We start from the raw sequence: 24710 nt of genomic DNA on the forward strand, positions 1-24710 counted from the left end.
GTTTCCATTTTTTGTACATAGTCTTCACACGACTTTAGGGATGTTGTTTCTTCTGTCAGCCGATATAGTGTGTGTGTGTATATATATTCCAATATTGTTTTAGGAGCTTCATTGTACTGATGTGCAGTTCCATCTAAGTGATCGTTATTAATGAAGCTTCTTTATTGCTTATTGATTTGAAAGAATACTAATACTTTAGAACCATTGGAAGTTTAATTTATTGTAACTGTCTTCTCGCTTAGCCTTGGGGTTTGTTACTTGGTTCTGAGATTCTTATAGTGTATGTTAATTAAAAAACAGAAATATAATTATTGTAATCCACATTTACATATTAGCAAAAGTATGCAAGTGTATGGTGAAAAAAATAAAGATTTTTTTTTTGTTGGCAATTAAAAGGGAACTTTATTAAATCACCAAAGTGAGAAGGACATACCAGGGGAGAGCTTAGCCACCTCAATCCCTTCTCAGTTACTTCCTCTACACCTAGAAACAACAACACCTAGGAAAAAACCAAACAATACAAATGAACCTACAGATTACTAGCTAATGTATTCGAACAGCCTACTACTAGCTAATGTATTCGAACAGCCTACTACTAGCTCTAACTCTAGTACAAATAGCAAGCTTCAGTTGGTGAAGCAGTTGATTCTCTAGTGTAGCTTTGTACCCCATTTCCACATTGTATCCCAATCTTGTGATTCTCCTGGCCACTTTTTCCACTCCAACATGCTTCTCCAGATTTTGTAAGTATACTTACAACCAAAAAAATAGATGTGCTTTAGTTTCTGGCACAGCTTGGCAGAATACACACATGGCATCCACAGTCATTCCCCATGTAAGTAAAATGTCTTTGGTTCTAAGTGTACTGTGAAGACAAAGCCATAACATAAATACATGTTTAGGTTCAGCTACATTCTGGCAGATCAACTTCCTTTAGGGGACATTGGGTACAACACCTCTCAAGATCTTGTAAGCACTACTTATGTGAAAGACCCCTCTTTGTATGAAACTGTTATTCTGATTCAGTACCTCCTAGTGTTTCCTCATATTAATAATCTTCCAAATCATCTAAGAGGCTTGTTTTGGCATCTCCATTGTGAAATTTTTTTGAACAAGCTATTTATGTCGAATGGATTGAAACTAATAGTTCACAATTTCAGCCTGCAAAGTATGATGGTAACTGTCTGTTTTGGGTCCTCCGTGTATGCTCTTTTAGTCTTTGATTTCTTATCTTTTGCTACAAATTAAAATAGCATCTCCTTTTCCTTTTTAGATGCAATTCTATTGAATGAGTAAGAGTTTTGTGGTTAGTAGTTGAAGGTCCATAACAATTATCTTAAATTTTGCTCTTCTTCTATTTCTTGGCTATCAGGACTTCTAAATTTTGTGTTTTTCTTATCTTATATAGGATTTTAATGGACAATGGAGATAAAAGTTGGATGAATTTCCTAAGATGGACGGAGGAGTATAGTCGTGGAGTGAACAATTTTCTTGATAAGGCATTTGAAAGAGCTTCTCAAGGAGATGAAATATTATGCCCTTGCAAAAAATGTGTTAATCGCTACTGGCATTATAGAAATGTCGTGGAAGAACACTTGGTTGTTGAGGGGTTTGTTGATAATTACACTAAATGGGTTTTCCATGGAGAAGGGTTTTACTCGAGAAATGCACCTGATCCAATCAATGATGATGAAGATTCTAACTTGCGTGACGACATTGATGGACTGCTTCATGATACATTTAGAAATGTGGAGGGTGAGTCGGCACATGAAGAAGTAGGGAGAGAGGGACTATTATCTGAAGATGAAAAGAAATTTTTTAAATTATTGGAGGAAGGGAAACAAGAGTTATATCCGGGGTGTGAAACTTTCACTAAATTGAGTTTCACCGTTCGGTTGTACTTGCTTAAAACCTTGCATGGGTTGAGTAATGTAGCATTTTCAGACATTTTAGCATTGCTGAAGAAGGCATTTCCCTTTGCCCAGCTACCAGAGTCATTCAACAAGGCTAGAAACATGATAAAATATTTGGGTCTTCATTATGAAGAAATACATGCATGCCCTAATGATTGCATGCTATTTTGGAAAGACAATGAGAAAGCAGAAAATTGCTCTGTTTGTCGGTCTTCTAGATGGAAGAGTGTTGGTAATGCCTTGACTAATAGCAAATCTAAAATCCCTGCAAAGGTTTTAAGGTACTTTCCCTTAAAGCCTAGGCTTCAAAATATGTTTATGTGTCCTGAAATATCTGTTGCAATGAGGTGGCATGCTAATGAACGACCCAATGACGGGAATATATGACATCCTGCTGATGGAGAAGCTTGGAAGGATTTCGACTCTTTGCACCCAGACTTTTCTAGAGATCCTCGTAATGTCAGGTTGGGTCTTTCAACTGACGGTTTCAACCCATTTCGAACCATGAGTATTTCTCATAGCACGTGGCCTGTTATGTTAATGAACTATAATTTATCACCGTGGATTTGCATGAAGTCGGAATATATCATGTTGTCAATGATCATTCCGGGTCCTTCATCTCTGGGAAATGATATAGATGTGTACCTACAACCATTAATTGCAGAATTAAAGGAATTATGGGAAGCTGGGATAGAAACTTATGATGTTGAAACCAACCAAACATTCCGAATGCGTGCAGCCTTATTGTGGACAGTTAGTGATTTTCCAGCATTAGCAATGGTTTCTGGATGGAGCACCAAAGGGAAATTGGCATGCCCCACTTGTAGTTATGACACATGCTCTCAATATCTCAAGCATAGTCGTAAGATGTGTTACATGGGTCATAGGAGATTTTTGCCTCGCGATCATCCATTAAGAAAAGATAAGAAATAATTTAATGGTCAGGAGGAGCATAGACCTGCACCAACTCCTTTGTCGGGTGTAGAGGTATTTGAAGAGCTGCGTGAATTCAACAATGTGTATGGAAAGGGCAAAAAAAAAGGCCTCGGGTTAATAAGGGTCCCTGGAAAAAAAGGTCCATTTTTTTTTAATTGCCGTATTGGGCACATAATAAATTGAGGCACAATCTTGATGTGATGCACATAGAGAAGAATATATGTGATAGTTTGCTTGGGACTTTATTGGATATAGATGGAAAGTCAAAGGATCATGTAAATTCTCGCTATGACTTACAAGAAATGGGGATACGGAAGGAGCTACAACCAATCGAAGATGATAATGGTAGTTTAAGTTTGGCTCAAGCTTGTTTCTCCATGAAGCCAGAACAGAAACGGTTGTTTTGCACAGTCATAAAAAATGCCAAATTACCAAAAGGGTGTGCTTCGAATATATCACATCGTGTGCAAGTGAAGGAGATGAAAATATCAGGGTACAAGAGCCATGATGCTCATTTTATAATGCATTACCTTCTCCAAGTTGCTGTTAGAAAATCTTTGCCCAAGAATGTTTCGCTGACCTTGATTAGATTGGGCAATTTCTTTAGAGCCATATGTAGTAAGGTTATAAGGCTAAGAGATCTTGAAAAAATGCATTCTGAAATTGTTGAAATAATATGTGACCTTGAAAAGATTTTTCATCCAACATTTTTTGATATAATGCTACATTTACCTATTCATTTAGTGAATGAAATTAAGTTTGGGGGTCCAGCCCATCTTCGTTGGATGTATTCCATTGAGAGGCACCTATGTAAGTTGAAGGGGTTAGTTCGCAATCGATCTTGTGCAGAAGCATCAATAGCAGAGGGGTTCCTGGCTGAAGAGTGCTTGACTTTTTGTTCGAGATACCTACACGATGGCGTGAAGACAAGATTTAGTAGGTACCAAACTGAGGATGACGAGTGCCTTCAAAATTTGTCACCTATATTCCCTAACATAGGTCATCCAATAGGAAGAGAGAAGAAAAAGAGAAACACTTTTTTTACGGATTCACAATCCAAAGATGAAGCACATCGGTATGCTCTGTTCAATACTGGAGATGAACAAGTGGAGAAGTTAATTGAGTAAGATAAATTATATAACAAATATTTACATTTAAACTTCATTATTTGCATTTTAACTTCATTTATAAAGGCGTAGTAATTTAATTTTTAATTTTCATGATTGCAGGGAGCATAAGAATTTGATGGGTAATCATACTAGATCAAATGCCTGGGTAAGAGCAAGGAATCATAGTCTAGAATTCAGTAACTGGTTTGAAAAAAAAGTTGAAAATGTTGAAGTGCCAGATTATTTACGAGGGCTAGCTCAAGGGCCTAATTCGGTGGCTAAAAGATATACTGCATATTTTATTAACGGATACCGATTTCATACGAAAACCCGAGATGCACCCCGCAAGACTCAAAATAGCGGAGTGACTTTATCTGCAACAACTGATAGTTTTGCTAGTGCTAGGGACCAGAATCCCATTGATGGAGAGGTCATCTATTATGGAATTATTCAAGATATCATTGAGATTGATTATTATGGTCATTTTAGTGTCGTATTGTTCAGATGTGATTGGTTTCATAATGAAGTAGATGAATATGGTTTAACTCGGGTATACTTCAATAGATTATGCAGTACAAATGACCCTTATGTGTTAGCATCGCAAGTTCATCAGGTTTTTTATGTGGAGGATCCAACTGAAAAAGAGGTTTACTATGCAAGGAATAAAGTCCCGATAGATTTGTATGATTTAGAGGAAGAGAATTGTCCCAATATCAGAGACACATTTTGGAGGGAACCTAATGATGACATTGGTTCCTTAAGTAGATTACCTGATGTTGACAATGGCACGTCAAGAGAAGACATGCCTGTTGATGTTGTTGACGTGCCAATTCATACACAAGATTTAGAAGAAACAATTAGAGAATCATCAGAAGAGGGGGATGACATTGATGATACTGATTGGGATTGGATGGAAGAGGATGATTAAAGTGAAAATCTTGAACAAACTTTAATTATGCACTTGCTGTTTTAATTTTATTTTTATTTTTTATCAATGAATGATAAATGCCCTTTTAGAAAACTATTTATGATTATTCTTGTTCTCTCTTTTTAATCATCTTTCATTTATCTTCTTCAATTTACTGAATTTATGAATAGATTTGTATATTTAACAAAATGTATCTTAGGATGAGATTTAAGTTATATGAAAAAGGTGTGAAGGTCCTGATACAAAATTTAAAAGGTCTGTAATTTTAGAGTTGGTCATCTTTTATTTTGTTTCTACTAATGTTTATGCTAACCTTTCCATTTATTTTAATTTTCTGAACTTTACAGAGTTCTGAATAGTCATGGATGAAGAAGATCGGGCTTTAAGAAAAAGCAAAAGAGCAAAAGGCTCAATGTTCGTTCCAGCTGGATCACTTGCCTCGTTGGCAAACCAAATGTCGTTGAGGGGAACAAAAAGAAATGTTCAAGCAGCTGATTGCTCAAATAGGGAAAAACAACTTCCAAGGTTAAGATCCCAAGTGCAAACTCAAGTACAGCAAGAGCCAATTCATTCTACCTCTCTTGTAGAACAAGTACAACAAGTACCAAGGCATTCAACCGCTTCTGCAGCACAAACAGTACTAGAACAAGTGCAGCAAGAGTCACAACATCCTACCCCTTCTACAGCACAAGCAGTACAGGAGCAAGTGCAACAAACATCATAAGATTCTACACCCCAAGAAGCAAATCAAGAATCTGAGGAACAAGGTAAGAATCTACAGATTGTAATAGATTCTACTAACATTAATTAGTAATTTGGTAATCTCTGTGTTGTGATTATTGTAGGTCCTGCTTCCATGAAAAAAAAAAGAGGTAGAACACAAATGCAAAATGTCCATGGACGAAGTGAGCGTAAATTGATCGTGCTAAATAAGCACAACCAACCTGTTGGTCCTACTCAAGCGATCGTAGCAGAGTTAGGTAGCTTCCTTGGAACATTGGCAAGGAATTCGACCTTTTGTCCTGTTAACGTATCAAATTGGAGGAAACTGAAAACACATAAAGATATGTGGAAATATACCAAGGTTTGAAGTTCTCAATGTTTCTATTTTTTGTTGATATTTTTCAGTATCTTTCGCATTAACCTAACAGCACCAAGTTGTAGGAAAAATATAACATTACCGATACTGCACAAGCATGGGCTTTAAAAGCAATTCAATCTGCTTGGAGAAAGTATAAGAATTGGTTGAAGAAAAAACACTATATACCCTATGCCAATGACCAACTTCGAATGGAAAACAGGCCCGGATATGTTCCACAATCTCATTTTATGGATCTCCTTGTATACTGGAACTCTGAAAAATCTCAGGTAATATATAAATTAAGGACAACGTAACTTTCTTTTCTTGAAACTAGTGCCTTATTTACATCTGATTTATTCTCTTCATTGCTTATATTTTTGGTTCCTATTATCTCACAAACTAATTTATTGCAGAAAATGTCCAACACTAACAGAGAGAATCGCAAAAAGTTGAGGTATCCGCATACTGTTGGCAAAAAAAGCTTTGCTGTAATTCGCGAGGTTTGGCGTTTTATTTTATTGTTCATTTACTATAAACCTGCAGACTTTACTTAGGAAGATTTTTATGCCAACTTTCATTTAACTAGGAAAAAAAGAAGGAAGGTCCCAATGCTGTGACGAATAAGGCCATCTTTGTGACTACAAGAAAGAGGAAACCTGGTCGAGTATACAAGGACTCATATGAAGATACGATTAGGAAAATAGTACGAAAATTTCTAATATAAAGTTTATTGAGATCATTTGTTTGTTCTTAAATGTTGGATCAGTTTGATATACTTGAACTCTCTACTCTTGAATCTGATTTGTAGGCTGAAATGGAAAGAGTAGAAACTCAAGAAAGCGAAGATGGAGTTGATGCATTTGCCGCAGTTATGGGACCTGATCATCTGAGCCACGTAAGATTGTATGGGTGTGGGGTTACCAAAACTGTCTTGAAAGGAAAAGCTGGAGATTCTGGACACTCTTTAAATGGTAATGATGAACTGATGAAGCAAACAATGGAGGAGATGGAAGCGAGGATGCAAAAAATGCAGGAAAAATTCGATGCACAAACGGAGGTGATGGAACAAGGTATTACAATGAACGTCATCGCACAACTTCAGCGTCTAAACCCAGACTTAGTACTTGATCCTAGCATGCTAAAATTCAATTTTCGTTCGTGAGGAGAAGCTGCTAGTAGTAACAACCAAGGTCAGTAATTCTTCTTTTTCTTCCACTGTTCTCTCCGTTCAAGACATTTCTTTTCTTCTTGTTCTCAGTCTCAAGCAACTGAGTAATCTTGATTCGTACATGTTGTCACACCCTGACTTTACTAGGGTGTGATGGGCACCCGACCCCATATATGGAGCCGAGCGAACCCACTGACTCCTATTACATAGACAAACTAATGTATCAGTTAAGGAATAAATACATAGTAGGCTCTCCAAATTGTTTTTTCTCATAAATAGTGTCTATCATCATATGGGACCTGCGACATGAAATGTAATAACATTTTAACTGGTGAGGCCGTCTACCAACCTGACACTCTATACCCATGACTCTGTCTGCAAAGTCTCTAACATAGAACAGAACATCATAGCATATACTTGGACTTGGCAATCCTCCGGGACAAATGGAGTTCTCCATCTCCGCTGGAACATCTTCAGTAAGGTCTTCTAATCATATGGGAGTACCTGCGCGGCATGAACGCAGCCCCCGAAGAAGAGGGGTCAGTACGAGTAATGTACTGAGTATGTAAAGCATGAATAGTATCATAATAAAAGAATATATAGTATGAATGATAACAGAATGGACATATGAAGCTTATCCTGGGACAGATGTAGCCTGGACATATGAATGCCCTTCTGCAGAGGTCATGCATGTTTAGTTTCTTTTTCAGAAAAACGGTGATTCTTATTTACATATACAGAAAACAGAACATTTCAGAAAAAGGTGTCCTTCATTTACTTTTACAGACGTCGAGTACATCGGCTCTCCCACCCCCCTCCCCAACAGTGTCCCAACATATTGTATATAAATATCACAAATACAGACGCCGTATCTGGCTCTCCCATATCCCGCGTCCGGGCATCACGCGTCCGGGATGGAATCCAGCTGAATCTGGTGGTGATATAACAGTGGCCCTTTCCCTTCCCCATATACATATACATATTAACATTCATATTCATATATCATACAATTGGCATGCATGAGAGCCCAAAGGAAGTCGTGTGTCCATCGGAGTGACGTAAGGTCGAAATCCTCCGATTGCATTAAGGAATAATCGGGTCACTTGTCTCACCTTGAAGGAACGATAATTAAGGCGAGACTACCAACGGAAAATAGCTTTAAGAGAGAGCATAGCATACGATCTAAGGCATGATAACCGTTAATCCATATGCTTTGAAGTCTTTTAGAAACTAGTATAACACTTCCATATTCACATTGGATTCTTAGCTCAAGACTCTTAGTCGTGGGATCATTCTTGTCGTACTTATCTTAGGCATGTCCTCTTTTCTGACATCATCGTTATCATTATTATCATGGAAGTAGTCTCGTTGGGATAGGTACAGTACTTTTCATTTGGTAATGGAATAAAGAACGAAGGTTTCTTTTGGATTCAGCATCAGAGTAAGTCAAGCGGAGTAAAAAGGTAAATCCGGGAAACAGTGGGCCCACCTCGGATCAAATGAGGCTGCGTACCAAATTTACATATGTTACATGTCATGGCATTACTTGTGAGGGTTTTAGGGTAGTCGGGTCTCATTGGTGCAATTTCTAACTATTTAGGAAGTTTTCCAACATTTGGTAACATTTTCAATTCAATCTTACTGAAGGATTAAGGGGAAACTTTAAGTGCGGATTCTGGAGGGTAGGAGGGCCCCCGAGGTTCTTATCCAAGATATTACGTCTAAGACATGCCATAGAATGAAGGGTGAAGCCTTACATACTTTTTCTGCTTCTTATGCGACTCCAAATTCACGTTCCAAATCCGCCAAAATCTACAAATTGGTCATGTTTGCCAAAACTTAATTAGCGCCTTTAGAAGTTAATTCTTGACATAACACTTTGTCTGCCGAAATTTCGGCAGCATTTCCCCTGTAAATATGCCATCCCACCAAGTTCAACTTGGCCAATTCTAATCAACAACAATCCCGGGAATTCAACCCGGCCAAACTATCAACAATACCAACAATTCTTATCAACAACATTAACATTCCATTCAACATATATTCCAACATTCAATTCATTTCACACAATATTCCAACGACTTGATCAACATACTATTTCATCCGAAACCTTTAACTTCAACCACACCATTCATTCTAGGTCGCATAATCTATAGCAACGGCAACCATAATATCAAATTACATCAATTTACTACAACTTACCAAACAATGCCATTCTCGGCCACAACAACATCTTACATATTTTCATACAATTTCACCCATCTCTACACATTATAACAACAACAACATGCTACATTAATTCAATCTTCCACACAACATTACACATACCATACACGGCCATAAACTATATATATATTTCACGGCCACACATCCAACACACATACTCTCATATAGTTCATCCATTTCTCTACTTTGCAGACAACAATAATCAAACTACTAAATAAAAATCATTTCATCTTTCTACATATTCCCATGCATTCGGCCAACACAAATAACATCCTTATTTTCATGAGTTTCATCTATTTCAACACATAACAACATGTTTCAACATCCATAAAACATACAAGAAAGGATTGAATCTTACCTTCTCCACTCTATTCTTCCATACGGCTAGGAGCATCTCTTTGCCAAACGAATGGTTTTCTCACTCCAACAACTACTCCACGTCGAAGATGACCCTCCAATTAGTATGAAAGCATAAAGAAAATAATTTCTCCATGATCACAACTAGGGGCTGGTTCGGCCAGCCCCTCTTGGCCGTTTCTCTCCCTTTCTCTTGAATTTTCTAGAACTTAAAATGATGGATTGTCTTGTTCTTTCAAGACTTACATGTATATATATATATATATATATAATTATAGAGGCATGTAAGGGGCACATGCCCCTCTCTAGAGCTTTCTCTTCTTTTTTTCCATTTTTTTTGCTAGAGCTTTCTTGAATTTTTAAAGAAAAGGATGACTTAATTAGTCTTGCCATGCAAGCTTTGACCACATGCACAATTTCCCTTCCATTTTCGGCCAATGTGGCCTTTTATGCATGCCTTGTGAAATTACCATGTTGCCCCTAAGTTCCCACATTATTTCCATTGATCGTTTTGTGGATTTTCTCCTTTTGCCCTTATTCTTTCCGCAATATTTCCATAAACCATTTTACGAATTTTATTTTTCACCCTCAACCCTTCTCAACATTTCCATGCAATAATATTCATGAATAATATTTATAACCAACTTGCACATTACAACCCTTTTTGAAAATAGTCTTGTCCTCAACTTTCCACGGCCACTTTAGAATTTCCAAACGTACAATATACGGGCTATAACATCCTCCCCCCCTTTAGAACATTCGTCCTCGAATGTTCAACTGTCCTTATGGGGTCTTGTAGCAACTCGGGAGGGGGTTTCTTTTATAATTGCACGTTTTCTCCATGCCCATTCCATATAGTCAAGCCTTTCCGTCCTCATATGGGTCCTTATTCTGTGTCATGGGTTTCCTAATCTACTGGGCCGACATTTTTATCCTTGTCTTCCTCCGATCATCTCTTTTCTGTTATTGTTCTATGACCACATCTTAACAAAAGCCTCACCTTTTGATCTTTACCACAACTCCTCCTTAATCTTTCCTCTTGTATTTCTAGATGTGGGCGTACTTGTCTTTGACCTCATGTGTTGGTGCTCGTTTCGTTTATCGTCATTCCTTGTAAGCCTAAAATGGCCTCCCCCCTTTTAAGGGGTTCCTTATGTGCTCATAGTCCTTTATGAAGTCTTCGCTTATATCTTTGTCTCTCGCCTTCCTTTCCAGCTTTGTGCCTAACATATCGAAAACTTCTTATCTTAAGCTTTTCTTTTACTTTCTGTCTAGGTCCTCATTTGTCCACATTTCCATACCTTTCTATCCTCTATTCGTCCTTCCACTTGCTTAGCTCTCTTGCTCGTAATTCTTTCTTAACTACGTGTTCGTGAGGTAACCGTGCGTCCGTATTTCTTCAGCGCCCCGTTACTTTCTTAAACCTCTAAGCATATTACTATAGCTACATACTTGTCCTTTTACAGATCTTTCACCTTGACACCATCACCATCCTGAGCATTCCTTCTCTTACTTCACATTCCTCTATCCTGGTCACCATTCTCTTAGACCTACTTGTTGAAATCAACTCTCAACCTCTCCACCGTTCTCCTTGTTTCCTTTTTCCTCACTCTGTCTCGTCTCACATGCCTTATTGAATCTTCATCCTAGTGGTCTCGTACTTTTACCATTAATTTCTCGCGGGGGTTTCACCCACTAAGGTTTTCTTAACTTTCACCCTTTTCCAACATTTAAGCTTCCCATCTTCCATTTACTTACACTTTATTTCTTTTCCGAGTATCATTATGCTGGAATTTTCGACCTCAACTTATAGTAAAATAATAACGGCTCACACGCCGCACTTGTACCATTTACTCTTGCTATCCCTTGAGCTTCGATTCCTTTACTCTATTAACGCTTTTATACCGCAGCTTCGGTTGCTGAAACTCACATGCCCACTGATACAATCATATATAGGACACACTACACCTTTATACATATACATATATTTTTACTATCAACTACCCTACAACTTACTTCCAGGCGCTGTTCAAGCCTATTCTAATTCCAGGGCTATGATGCCTTTTCTGTCCCTTTACCGGGCTAGTCTGCCTTGTTCTACGTGTCTTCTTATAGTCTCCGGCCATCTTATGTGTCGTAGTTTCACTTAGGCTATTCTAGCTTTCCATTTGTCTTTTATGTCAGAATATGTAAAATTCCTTATAAACTTCCCAGGGGGTCACCCATCATGGGATTGCTCCCACCTGAGCACGCTTAACCCCAAAACTTCACTGAAATTCGGTGTCTTAATACTGATATTTCCGCGTCAGCTTCCTCACCCGACCTTTATTACCTGTTCTTGGGTAATTCGAAGTCTTACAGGTTCTGGAACATTTTCGTAGCACGTCTTTTCTTTTATAATTACCGTTTTACCCTTTTGGCTCCCGATGTTCATCTTCCGCCCGTGTGTATGGCTACCCCCTGTCCTGGACCTCCAGACTCCCAATAGTAACGTTCACACCTCCGTTGCCATACCAAATCCATGACCTTTCTGGAACAATGCATCTCACCTATTGCCGGTTTGCAATATTTCATTTCCACGCGCCTTCCTGTCAGGCGTATCCATTCTTACGGAATCTCCTTTACCATTCCTACTCTTTGCAGGCTGTACGTAACAATTATCGATGATACTTTACAGAACATACGGCTGTATGACAGATTCCAGCCATTCAGAACTTCCTGTCCCAAGTAACAGAACAAATAGCCCAACTTACCTCTGTGTCTTACCATAGCGCCATTCGCCTTTTTCCGTCGCTATTGGACATCTGCGAAAATTAACGATTGGTACCAGGAATCTCATTTCCTATGGCTTGGCTCTATCGCACGATCTGAGACAGAAAGAAGGCCAACACTTCGTAGATGCCCCGCAACCTCCTGTTTATAAATGTGGCCGGCTTCACACCCATAAACAGGACTCTACTGGACACGACTTTGCAGACAACCCCTTAGACCGACCTGCTTTGATACCACTTTGTCACACCCTGACTTTACTAGGGTGTGATGGGCACCCGACCCCATATCTGGAGCCGAGCAAACCCGCTGACTCCTATTACATAGACAAACTCATGTATCAGTTAAGGAATAAATACATAGTAGGCTCTCCAATTTTTTTTTTCTCATAAATAGTGTCGATCATCATATGGGACCTGCGACATGAAACGTAATAACATTTTAACTGGTGAGGCCGGCTACCAACCTGACACTCTATACCCATGACTCTGTCTGCAAAGTCTCTAACATAGAACGGAACATCATAGCATATACTTGGACTTGGCAATCATCCGGGACAAATGGAGTTCGCCATCTCCGCTGGAACATCTTCAGTAAGGTCTTCTAATCATCTGGGAGTACCTGCGCGGCATGAACGCAGCCCCCAAAGAAGAGGGGTCAGTACGAGTAATGTACTGAGTATGTAAAGCATGAATAGTATCATAATAAAGGAATATACAGTATGAATGATAACAGAATGGACATATGAAGCTTATCCTGGGACAGATGTAGCCTGGACATATGAATGCCCTTCTGCAGAGGTCATGCATGTTTAGTTTCTTTTTCAGAATAACGGTGTTTCTTATTTACATATACAGAAAACAAAACATTTCAGAAAACGGTGTCCTTCATTTACTTTTACAGACGCCGAGTACATCGGCTCTCCCACCCCCCTCCCCAACAGTGTCCCAACATATTGTATATAAATATCACAAATACAGACGGCGTATCCGGCTCTCCCATATCCCGCGTCCGGGCATCCCGCGTCCGGGATGGAATCCAGCTGAATCAGGTGGTGATATAACAGTGGCCCTTTCCCTTCCCCATATACATATACATATTCACATTCATATTCATATATCATACAATTGGCATGCATGAGAGCCCAAAGGAAGTCGTGTGTCCATCGGAGTGACGTAAGGTCGAAATCCTCCGATTGCATTATGGAATAATCGGGTCACTTGTCTCACCTTGAAGGAACGATAATTAAGGCGAGACTACCAACGGAAAATAGCTTTAAGAGAGAGCATAGCATACGATCTAAGGCATGATAACCGTTAATCCATATGCTTTGAAGTCTTTTAGAAACTAGTATAACACTTCCATATTCACATTGGATTCTTAGCTCAAGACTCTTAGTCGTGCGATCATTCTTGTCGTACTTATCTTAGGCATGTCCTCTTTTCTGACATCATCGTTATCATTATTATCATGGAAGTAGTCTCGTTGGGATAGGTACAGTACTTGTCATTTGGTAATGGAATAAAGAACGAAGGTTTCTTTTGGATTCAGCATCAGAGTAAGTCAAGCGGAGTAAAAAGGTAAATCCGGGAAACAGTGGGCCCACCTCGGATCAAATGAGGCGGCGTACCAAATTTACATATGTTACATGTCATGGCATTACTTGTGAGGGTTTTAGGGTAGTCGGGTCTCATTGGTGCAATTTCTAACTATTTAGGAAGTTTTCCAACATTTGGTAACATTTTCAATTCAATCTTACTGAAGGGAAAAGGGGAAACTTTAAGTGCGGATTCTGGAGGGTAGGAGGGCCCCCGAGGTTCTTATCCAACATATTACGTCTAAGACATGCCATGGAAAGAAGGGTGAAGCCTTACATACCGTTTCTGCTTCTTATGCGACTCCAAATTCACGTTCCAAATCCGCCAAAATCTACAAATTGGTCATGTTTGCCAAAACTTAATTAGCGCCTTTAGAAGTTAATTCTTTACATAACACTTTGTCTGCCGAAATTTCGGCAGCATTTCCCCTGTAAATATGCCATCCCACCAAGTTCAACTTGGCCAATTCTAATCAACAACAATCCCGGGAATTCAACCCGGCCAAACTATCAACAATACCAACAATTCTTATCAACAACATTAACATTCCATTCAACATATATTCCAACATTCAATTCATTTCACACAATATTCCAACGACTTGATCAACATACTATTTCATCCGAAACCTTTAACTTCAACCACACCATTCATTCTAGGTGGCATAATCTATAGCAACGACAACCATAATATCAAATTACATCAATTTACTACAACTTACCAAACAATGCCATTCTCGGCCACAACAACTTCTTACATATTTTCATACAATTTCACCCATCTCTACACATTATAACAACAACAACATGCTACATTAATTCAATCTTCCACACAACATTACACATACCATACACGACCATAAACTATATATATTTCACGGCCACACATCCAACACACATACTCTCATATAGTTCATCCATTTCTCTACTTTGCACACAACAATAATCAAACTACTAAATAAAAATCATTTCATCTTTCTACATATTCCCATGCATTCGGCCAACACACATAACATTCTTATTTTCATGAGTTTCATCTATTTCAACACATAACAACATGTTTCAACATCCATAAAACATACAAGAAAGGATTGAATCTTACCTTCTCCACTCTATTCTTCCATACGGCTAGGAGCATCTCTTTGCCAAACGAATGTTTTTCTCACTCCAACAACTACTCCACGTCGAAGATGACCCTCCAATTAGTATGAAAGCATGAAGAAAATAATTTCTCCATGATCACAACTAGGGGCTGGTTCGGCCAACCCCTCTTGGTCGTTTCTCTCCCTCTCTTATTCTCTCCCTTTCTCTTGAATTTTCTAGAACTTAAAATGATGGATTGTCTTGTTCTTTCAAGACTTACATGTATATATATATATATAATTATAGAGGCATGTGAGGGGCACATGCCACTCTGTAGAGTTTTCTCTTCTTTTTTACCATTTTTTTTTCTAGAGCTTTCTTGAATTTTTAAAGAAAAGGATGACTTAATTAGTCTTGCCATGCAAGCTTTGACCACATGCACAATTTCCCTTCCATTTTCGGCCAATGTGGCCTTTTATGCATGCCTTGTGAAATTACCATGTTGCCCCTAAGTTCCCACATTATTTCCATTGATCGTTTTGTGGATTTTCTCCTTTTGCCCTTATTCTTTCCGCAATATTTCCATAAACCATTTTACGAATTTTCTTTTTCACCCTCAACCCTTCTCAACATTTCCATGCAATAATATTCATGAATAATATTTATAACCAACTTGCACATTACAACCCTTTTTGAAAATAGTCTCGTCCTCAACTTTCCACGGCGACTTTAGAATTTCCAAACGTACAATATACGGGCTATAACACATGTGATCTATCTGATAATTTTCTTAATCTCTCTGTTGATTTTTTTTCTTGCCTAAGCATTGATGAAATCTTATACTGGCTGGTTGTTTGTAAGGAATGAACGAAATATGTAATGCTGGTGTTTAATTGCTTGCTACTTCTTGATCTATCTGGATTGGTTGGAAAGAATAGTGAGCTGGTGTTTTACATATTAGATGAAGAATGTTGTTTACCAGTTTTTTACGAAATAGTTTTTTACCTGAGCATTTACCAGTTGATTCTACTTATTTCCAGCAGACTTAGGATCAGTTTTGCTAGGCTTGTGTACACTAGCACTTGAGGTCAAATGTTCATAACTTTCAAGTGCTTTTTCCCCACTTCGAACTATTCGATCTGGTATCTGCTAGTGTACTGCTGTTTGTGAGTTGCAGATTTTTATGCTGTAAACTGGTGCTGCTTATGAGTATTATCCCTTGGAGTCACATTATTTTCCAGTGTCTTGTTTGCTGCTTGCATTCCTAGCAGTTCTTTTTTTCTCATCAACTTTATATATACGGAGTATATAACAATGAAACAAGTTTTGTAATTTTTCGTTGTCGTTTTATTCTCGTGCTATCAAACCTTCTACTGGTACATGTTGTATTGATCGATGGACTTACCAATCTTGATTGTTAAAATTCTTTTACCTCAGCACCCCTCAAATGAGATGGAGCAACTGCAGCACTCATAGTAGCATAGACTTGCTGCTAGCTGTGTGTGAACATCGATCAGTACCTAAGACTTGCCCTATAGTGCCGGTTTCACCAGCAATATGTTTAGTACTGCCCTTATATATTCTCCGCAACGTAACTGATTGCAGCTTCGTTTGTACATGAACTATGTACCTACTTGCGAACAGCAGTACTTGGACTCATTTGATCCTCAGTCTGCACCATAGCATTATGCAGCACTTTAGCACCATCCTCCAAATTCCTTTCTCTCTTATTTGTTTGTACTGCATCATGTGCATTTTGGATCACGTTAGAAGCTTCAGTAGCTGCATACAGGTTAACATCTTCAGCAACTACGACATATTCACCTGCATCCACCTTGTTTACCATGATTTCCTACATGTTACCCCTTGATTCTTTCTCATCAACAGCATCCAAGGCTTGCACTTTAGTGCTAGTCTCACCAGCAAATTGTACCTGCTTCTGATCTTTCTCTTCTCTAATTATTTATTCGTTTTGGGGTGGATTTTGAAAAGACGCAAAGTGATACTCACCTATCTAAATATCATGAGATCAGATTCATCTTGTTTTTACTTTCTGATCAGAACAGAAATTGTGTCACATTTTTTGGGGATTATCTTCTTTAACATGCTTTCCATTGTTGAAACGACCTTCAAAAGGAAGCAGAAACAAGAAGCAAGAATTTTATCAGGAAACAGGAACTTCAAAACTATAAGACAGATCTATTGTTTTATGGTATTAGACAACAGCTGAAATGGGATGTCAAATGATACATACAATTAGAAACTGATAGGTAGAAATAGCTGGCACAATTCTCTATTCCTAGTCATTTGTTTTTAAGACATTACTGACAACAAAACATACACTTCTATAAAGGCCATAAAACTGTTATAGATCTTACAAGGAAAACTTTGACACACATTTGCAAAATATAACATGATGAATATCATCCATGAAGTTGATGTGTACAGATTTGAATGTTTCTCAAAAAGAAAATAGGAGTTTTAGTAAGATATTATCTGTGTATTGAGTGTGCAAGCTTGAAGGGTAATGACATTATTTATCCTCTTTTGTAGGTGTTAAAAATGAAGAAATGGAAGGTGATGATGATCGGAGTGAAGACTTCTGAGTCGCTGCTCTTTTTCTAGATCTTTTGGGAATGATCTCTTTTGCTAGATGTTTTAGGAATGATCGTTTGCTATCAAACGATTTAGATCTTTTCCTAGATGTTTTAGGAATGATCTTTTGTTATCAAACAATTTAAAACTTATGCAAACTCTCTTGAAATGCATGTAAATTAAACTTAATTATGCATATATATTTGGGTTGTAACATTTTGCTTTTATAGATATTACTAGCTTGCAGCCCATTTGGATTGAAAACTTTCATTTTGTGACTATATAAAGTGCATTGTATATTATAATTGATTGACCAGGGTTGTAAATTTTATTTTTACCGTTGCAATAGTCTACCAAACCCGTTGCATAAAGTCCCAAATAAAATGTGCCAACCGTTGCAATAGGCCATGTGAACCGTTCCTATATGTCCGAAACTGTTCCCTTAGATACTTATTGATTGTCTCTAATCCAATAAAAATTGTTGCATAAGATTTTATTAACCTTAATTAAGCGTTGCCATACCCTTAGCAGTCGTTGCATAAAAGGTATATGGGGACGGTTTTTAACAGTTCCATTTAACCAAAATAATGTTGCTGCAGATCGACCAATTAACCGTTGATATAGATAACTATAGCAACTATTATGTTAACCGTCGCAATAGAGAAACTATAGCAACGGTTATGTTAACCGTTGCAAGAACCGTGGCTATAGACCTATTGGCACGCGATCAGATGTCACCGATGATAATGCGTCCCGATAGATCTGTGGCAACGGTTTTTGTTTCTATTGCAACTCATTTCTTGGTGTTGCCATTGGCCTATTTTCTGGTAGTGATAGGTATTCCGGCCCACCTTGATGGAATTGGTATATAAGGTGAGTGTATACATCAAGCATTACCAATAGATTGTAGTTAATGTCTTTAGCTTTGTTTAAACATTATACCATGAACTCTAGAATCTTTAGTCTTAAGCTTGTCATCTCCGTTATCGTGCTCATAACATGTCTCTTATTCTTATCTCACGTGGCTATCCATGAACATAGGCTCTTGGTTCCGGAATATAAGGAAGCCATGGAAGTGTATGGAAATAATATCATATCATAGGATTCATGCCTTGAAATAAAGGACTAGCCTTACATACCTTTTCCTTCAGCTATTCTACCGCTTGATCGTTCCCTCTTCAATGTTCGCGTCTTTACCTTAAGGAGAATTCACATCAGCGTCAGTTAATCGACTATAAGAACGCGTGACTATTTTCTAGGGAAAATTGGGCAGCATTTCCTTTGTTTCTACTACTTTTCCCATGTTTCATTTCAACTACCAAACATTCACAAGAATGTATCACCAATCGTCATTTATCTACATTTACCACATTCCACCATTTTCTCCAATTTCTCCACATTTACGAGTTTTAGCTCATCATCACATTTTCTCATATATCACACCTATTTTATGGTCTACACGTCATTTATAACATATTTATACTCCCAACACATCAACATTCATAATTCAATCCAACTATCATTCAACTATGGCACTATTCACATTTCATGACCCATTTACTACACTCTTCTATAATCCAAGTGTTTCAACGTATAAATACTTCAATCATCATGAAAAAGTCATAAAACTTACCTTAGATGTGGTAGGAATGATCCTTGAGTAGCAATACTCTTCTATTCCAATAACCCTACTTCACTTCCTTTGCAATTTCTTGGTGTAGATGAACTTTGATGAGTCTCACACTCTTGATTTCATGGTTTTAGTGTTGTTTATCTTGATTTTCCTTTGCTTCTCTTGTGGAGGAATATTAGAGAGTATTCTAGATGTTTCTTGAAGTGTGGAGTGAAAATGAAATGAATGGAATGAAAAAGGGTCCCCTATACTTAACTTAAAATCTGATTTTTATGAACAGTAGTCGAAGTGCACAGTGGCCGTAAACCCAGTTTACGGGCCGTATTCTGGTTTACGGTCCGTCCTTCACAACCATATTTAAGCATAACAGAACCAGAAAGGTTTGCTGGAGTCATGGTGGTTTACGGTCATAGTTTACGGGCCGTATTTCGATTTACGGTTCGTATTCTGAGTCGTATTTAACTATTTAGACATTTGGCAAAAATTTGAAATTTTGTATATTGGAGGATGATAGCAGTTTCCGGTCCGTAAACCACTTTACGGGCCATATTCTATTTTACGACCAACTGGGCTAAAGTGCAAATCTGCAACATTTGCATTTTCAAAACTCATAAGTAGTCATCCTCTTCTTAGTAAAACATCGTACACCCATACTCTTCGTTGGTCTATTCATTGTATGTTCACGGAGAAATTTCCGAGGTGTAACATTCTTCCCCCCTTTTGGAACATTGGTCCTCGAATGTTAAGTTAGCGGGGATTCTACGAAAAATTCGCCAGAGTTTCCCTTGTAATATGGTACTACCACCCTGTCACAGCAACCCATAATATCATTGCCTCACAGGGCCACAACATAATAGCAACATAGCTATTGCCACATACGACCCAAAAGCATGAAAAGAAAACGTACATACCTTTTTCAAGCTTGGTTCTTAACTTACATCTTTCCCATTCCCTTTTCATCATACAGTAAATTCTTCTAGGACATCTCACATGTCCTTTATTGATTATGCAGCCTCGTACTACTAACTCCATAATCCTGTAGTGGTAACTTCTAAAGTGCTATAACTCATGTCTCGTATACTTTCCTCACACTCACATCTTCATAAAATATATATTGACAATATAGTCTGCACGATAAGGAAGCTTTCATCAATAACTAACTTGCTCGGTAGCACATGACACTCTCGTACTTTTCTAACTGACCCTATCTTTTCGTTATTCTTTAGCAACTGCTATCTTGGAGGTTCTACCCTTCACACCCTACTTCCTTAAAGCTTGTGTAGCATCGTCCTCACAATACCCTTTAAGTCTTATCGGTAGTATTTCTAAAGGTATTTCATATAGATTACCAGTGGTGGATCAATACTATCCTCAAGGATATATATATAAAAACTGTTAATACCACATATTGTAGTTTATCGATTACCGTCGCTACATAGCATAAAACCTCTCAATTCATACTTGTTTAATATGATAAATATTTATTCCTCCTTTCACATATTATCAAAGGTACAGATATACCTATGACGGCATCGGGAAATGACTCTGGATCCTGTCGCTCAGCTAAAGCATATATACGGGGCTGAGTGGCACCTGAAGTAGTTGCTCCCCCTCTGCCTCTACCTCGCCTTGCCGGAACCGGGGAAGCCTGCTCTCCCGGGCGCACCGAAGAAGAACCAACCACTGATCCTACGGGCAGAACCGCGTGCCTACCACCTCGAAATGGGCACTCTCTCATAATGTGACCTGACTGGCCGCAAACATAACAAACATCCGAGCCCAATCGGCATGTTCCCCAATGTAGCTTACCGTACTGTGTACATTGTGGTATAGATGATCTCCTCTGGCCAGAATCACTCCTATACCGAGAGCCCGTCTCGGTGAAACTCTGATACGGTCCGGGATGACTAGAGAAGTCGGACCCCTGGTCTGCCACTCGTGGAGGTATACTACTCACCGAAAGACCTGAGTGCCTAGAATACGTCTGCCTCGATCCCCTTCTATGGTCGCTATCAGCACCTATGGATCTGGCCCTCTTACTTGGCCCCTGATCCATATCACGCTCGCCCCTTTGCGGATGTCATTGTTCTTCTAGATTTTGAGCATGGTCTTGAATGCGGGAGATATCCATCCCGTCTTGCAATGAAGCAGTTAAGCAATCTTTGAACAAATGTGGCCCTAGGCCACTCACAAACCTATGCACTCTATCTCCCATATCAGCCACCATAGCCGGGGCATATGTAGCTGTCACGACCCAGCTAGGGGCCGCGACGGGTACCCGGGGCTAATCGCCGAGCACCGCTCGCTCTATCACTTTCCTTACTCGATTAATGCCTTGTTATCACATTTATACTTAAAACATGGAAAAGATCATAATTTATGTGAAAACATAAATACTTTTGTATATAGAAAGGTTTAGCACCTCAAAATAATGAATGCACAAATACATGAAAGATGTGAGACCATACTACCCACATTACGCATCTAGGAGCCTCTACTCACATACTATACAATGGACGGAAAAAGACTCCGTCATGCTCAAAATATATATATATATATATATATATATACATATGTACCAAAAGAGAAATCATAAGCACCTCCGAACAATGGAGTGCTCTCAACAGCTGACAACTCCTAAGTATCTGGATCAAGCTCGCCTCCCTGTCTACCTGTGGGCATGAACACAGCGTCCAAGGAAAAGGACGTCAGTACGAATATTGTACTGAGTATGAGAGGCATAAACAATGAAGAAGAGCAACAACAATATAGTGAGAGCATAAATAAGAACATCTGAATCTGGATAATAATCATAAAAGAAGTAATGCATGCTATCTTACTCATACTTATCATAATATCATGAATGCATGCCATGAAAGTTGCCCGTCCATGTCGGAACGGTGTGATAATCAATAATCTGAGCCCGCGTCCGGGGTACCATCTCATACCGCCCACTAGTGGTGTCTGCCCATGCCCAAAAGGGTCATGGTGTGTCCGTATCGCCGCCCTCCGAAGCGGTGTCTGCCCGGCCAACTAGGCCCGGTGTAAATGCAATCATGACATGCTCATGTAAAAATACTTATAACATTATACTTTTCAAAAAAAAATGTACATGTTATTATTCATGCATATGAACTTTAGATCAGCTGTATTCCATCGAGGTGACGTAAGGTCGTGTACCCTCGATTCTATTATGGGCATACATGAACATTCTGCCCCACCTTGAAAGGATCAATGTATAAGGTGAGTGTATAGAAGGAACAACATCATTTACGTTAGGAACATCATATCATATCTCTTGACTCATATAGCTATTTTATGATCTTAAGCTCTTGGCTTTCCGGGTATAGGAGAATCATGGAAGGAGAGGAAATCATGTCATGGGATTCATGCCGTAGAAAGAAAGGGTCTAGCCTCACATACCTTTATTGTCGAGCTAGGCTATCGCTCACTTGTCTTCCTTCGAAGTCACGTCGTCACCTTCACGAGAGAATTTGGGCTCATGTTAGTTAATGGATTACGAAAACGCATCATTATTCCTAAGGAAAACTAGGCGGCATTTCCTTTGTTTCTTCTACTTTTCCTCGTTCTATTGCAACTCCCAAACATTCACAACAATACTTATAATATTACAAGCAACAATCATCGTTTACACACCTTAACCAAAATCCACCATTTCTTTCCAATTTCCCCACATTTAATGGTTTTAGCCCGGTATCGCGTTTTCTGTATATAATACTTATTCCATGGTCTAGACACCATTTTCAACGTATTCATAATCATAGCATATCAACATTCATGATTCCATTCAATTACTATTCCATTATGACTCTATTCACCCATGCAAGACTCATTTTCTATGTTCTTGTACACTTCAAGTATCTAAGCCTTCTAACACCTTGAATCACATGGTATGGTCATGAAACATACCTTAGATGATGATTGAACAAGCCTTGAATGAGAATACTTCTCTAGCACCAAAACCCTAATTCACCTTTCTTGGAAATTCTTGAAGGGAATGACTTCCAACTAGGTTTCATACACTTTGTTGCTTAGATTTAGTGTTGATGATCTTAGTTTTCCTTTGATTTTCTTGGATCCTTATGGAAGAAATATTTGGAATGTTCTAGAGGTCTCTTAAGGTGTATGGATGAAAAATGAAGTGAAATGAGGCTTAAGTCCCTTTTAATGATCACAAAATCTGATTTTTAATGAACTTTCGTCGGGGTGAACAGTGGTCGTAAACCACAGTTTACGGACCGTATACTGATTTACGGTCCGTCCTCCAAGTCGTGTTTAAGCATTTCAAAACCAGAAAGTTTGGCTGAGGGACATGGCAGTTTACGACCGAGGTTTACGGTCCGTAAACCAGTTTACGGGCCATCCTCCAAGTCCTGTTTAGCCATTTCAACACTTGGCAAAAACTTTGAGATTTTAGAAGGCTGGAGGACGATTGCACTATATGGTCCGTAAATCACTTTACGGGCCGTATAGTGCCCTTTACGACCACTGAGCTGAAAATGTTCCGCAACCTTCTTATCTCCAAAAATTCATAATTAGTCATTCCCGACTTAGTAAAACATCATACACACAAGCCCTTCATTGTTCTACTCATCGCACAAGTGCGGGAAAATTTCCGAGGTGTAACATTCTTCCCCCCTTTTGGAACATTCGTCCTCGAATGTTCGACACTCGGGAATTCTAGAAAAATTTTGCCAGAGTCTCCTTTGTAATTTTGACTCTACCAACCTATCACAACAACCCACAATATCATGGCCTTACAGGGCTATATCACACTATCAACACGTCCATGGCCACACACGACTAAAAGCATAATACTAAAGTGTACATACCTTACATCTTCGACGTTTCATCTTTAATCCCTTCCGGGGGTTGGAATAAATGCGGGTATTTGGCTTTCATCTTTTCTTCCCGGTTGTTGTTTCGCCATCGAACCTTGACCGAAGCGACTTCTTTATTTCGGAGTCGTCGCACCTGTCTATCTAAAATGGCAATAGCTACTTCTTCATATGTCAGCTTCTCTGTCACCTGCACATCGTCAACCGGGACTATTCTTGTAGGATCCCCGATACATTTGCGGAGCATCGAAACATGAAATACCGGATGAACTGCTTCAAGCTCCGAAGGAAAGTCCAATTCGTATGCTACGTGACCCACCTTACGGACAATTTTATAGGGTCCGATGTATCTTGGACTTAGCTTCCCTTTCTTGCCAAATCTCATCACCCCTTTCATCAGTGATACTTTCAGAAATACCCAATGATTTACCCGAAATTCCAAATCTCGTCGGCGGT

General features: G+C 38.8%; 1 protein-coding gene across 1 annotated transcript; it reads left to right on the forward strand.

Annotated features, from left to right (window-relative positions):
- Positions 1–5769: 5769 nt before the first annotated feature.
- LOC132637571 (uncharacterized) lies at positions 5770–7129 on the forward strand. The gene is made up of 5 exons (XM_060354640.1): positions 5770–5970; positions 6051–6254; positions 6381–6467; positions 6554–6631; positions 6776–7129. The coding sequence occupies exons 1-5, from the start codon at positions 5770–5772 to the stop codon at positions 7127–7129; spliced, it is 924 nt and encodes a 307-aa protein (XP_060210623.1).
- Positions 7130–24710: the final 17581 nt, after the last annotated feature.

This window comes from Lycium barbarum, chromosome 4 (assembly GCF_019175385.1).
Source record: "Lycium barbarum isolate Lr01 chromosome 4, ASM1917538v2, whole genome shotgun sequence".
Lineage (NCBI taxonomy): Eukaryota > Viridiplantae > Streptophyta > Magnoliopsida > Solanales > Solanaceae > Lycium > Lycium barbarum.

Excerpts from the sequence above, each read along its gene's own strand:
- LOC132637571 (XM_060354640.1), top strand. The coding sequence starts at position 5,770 with ATGCAAAATGTCCATGGACGAAGTGAGCGTAAATTGATCGTGCTAAAT. Across the intron at positions 5,971-6,050 it reads ATATGTGGAAATATACCAAG|GAAAAATATAACATTACCGA; the intron begins GTTTGAAGTTCT and ends ACCAAGTTGTAG. Across the intron at positions 6,632-6,775 it reads GAAAGAGGAAACCTGGTCGA|GCTGAAATGGAAAGAGTAGA; the intron begins GTATACAAGGAC and ends TCTGATTTGTAG.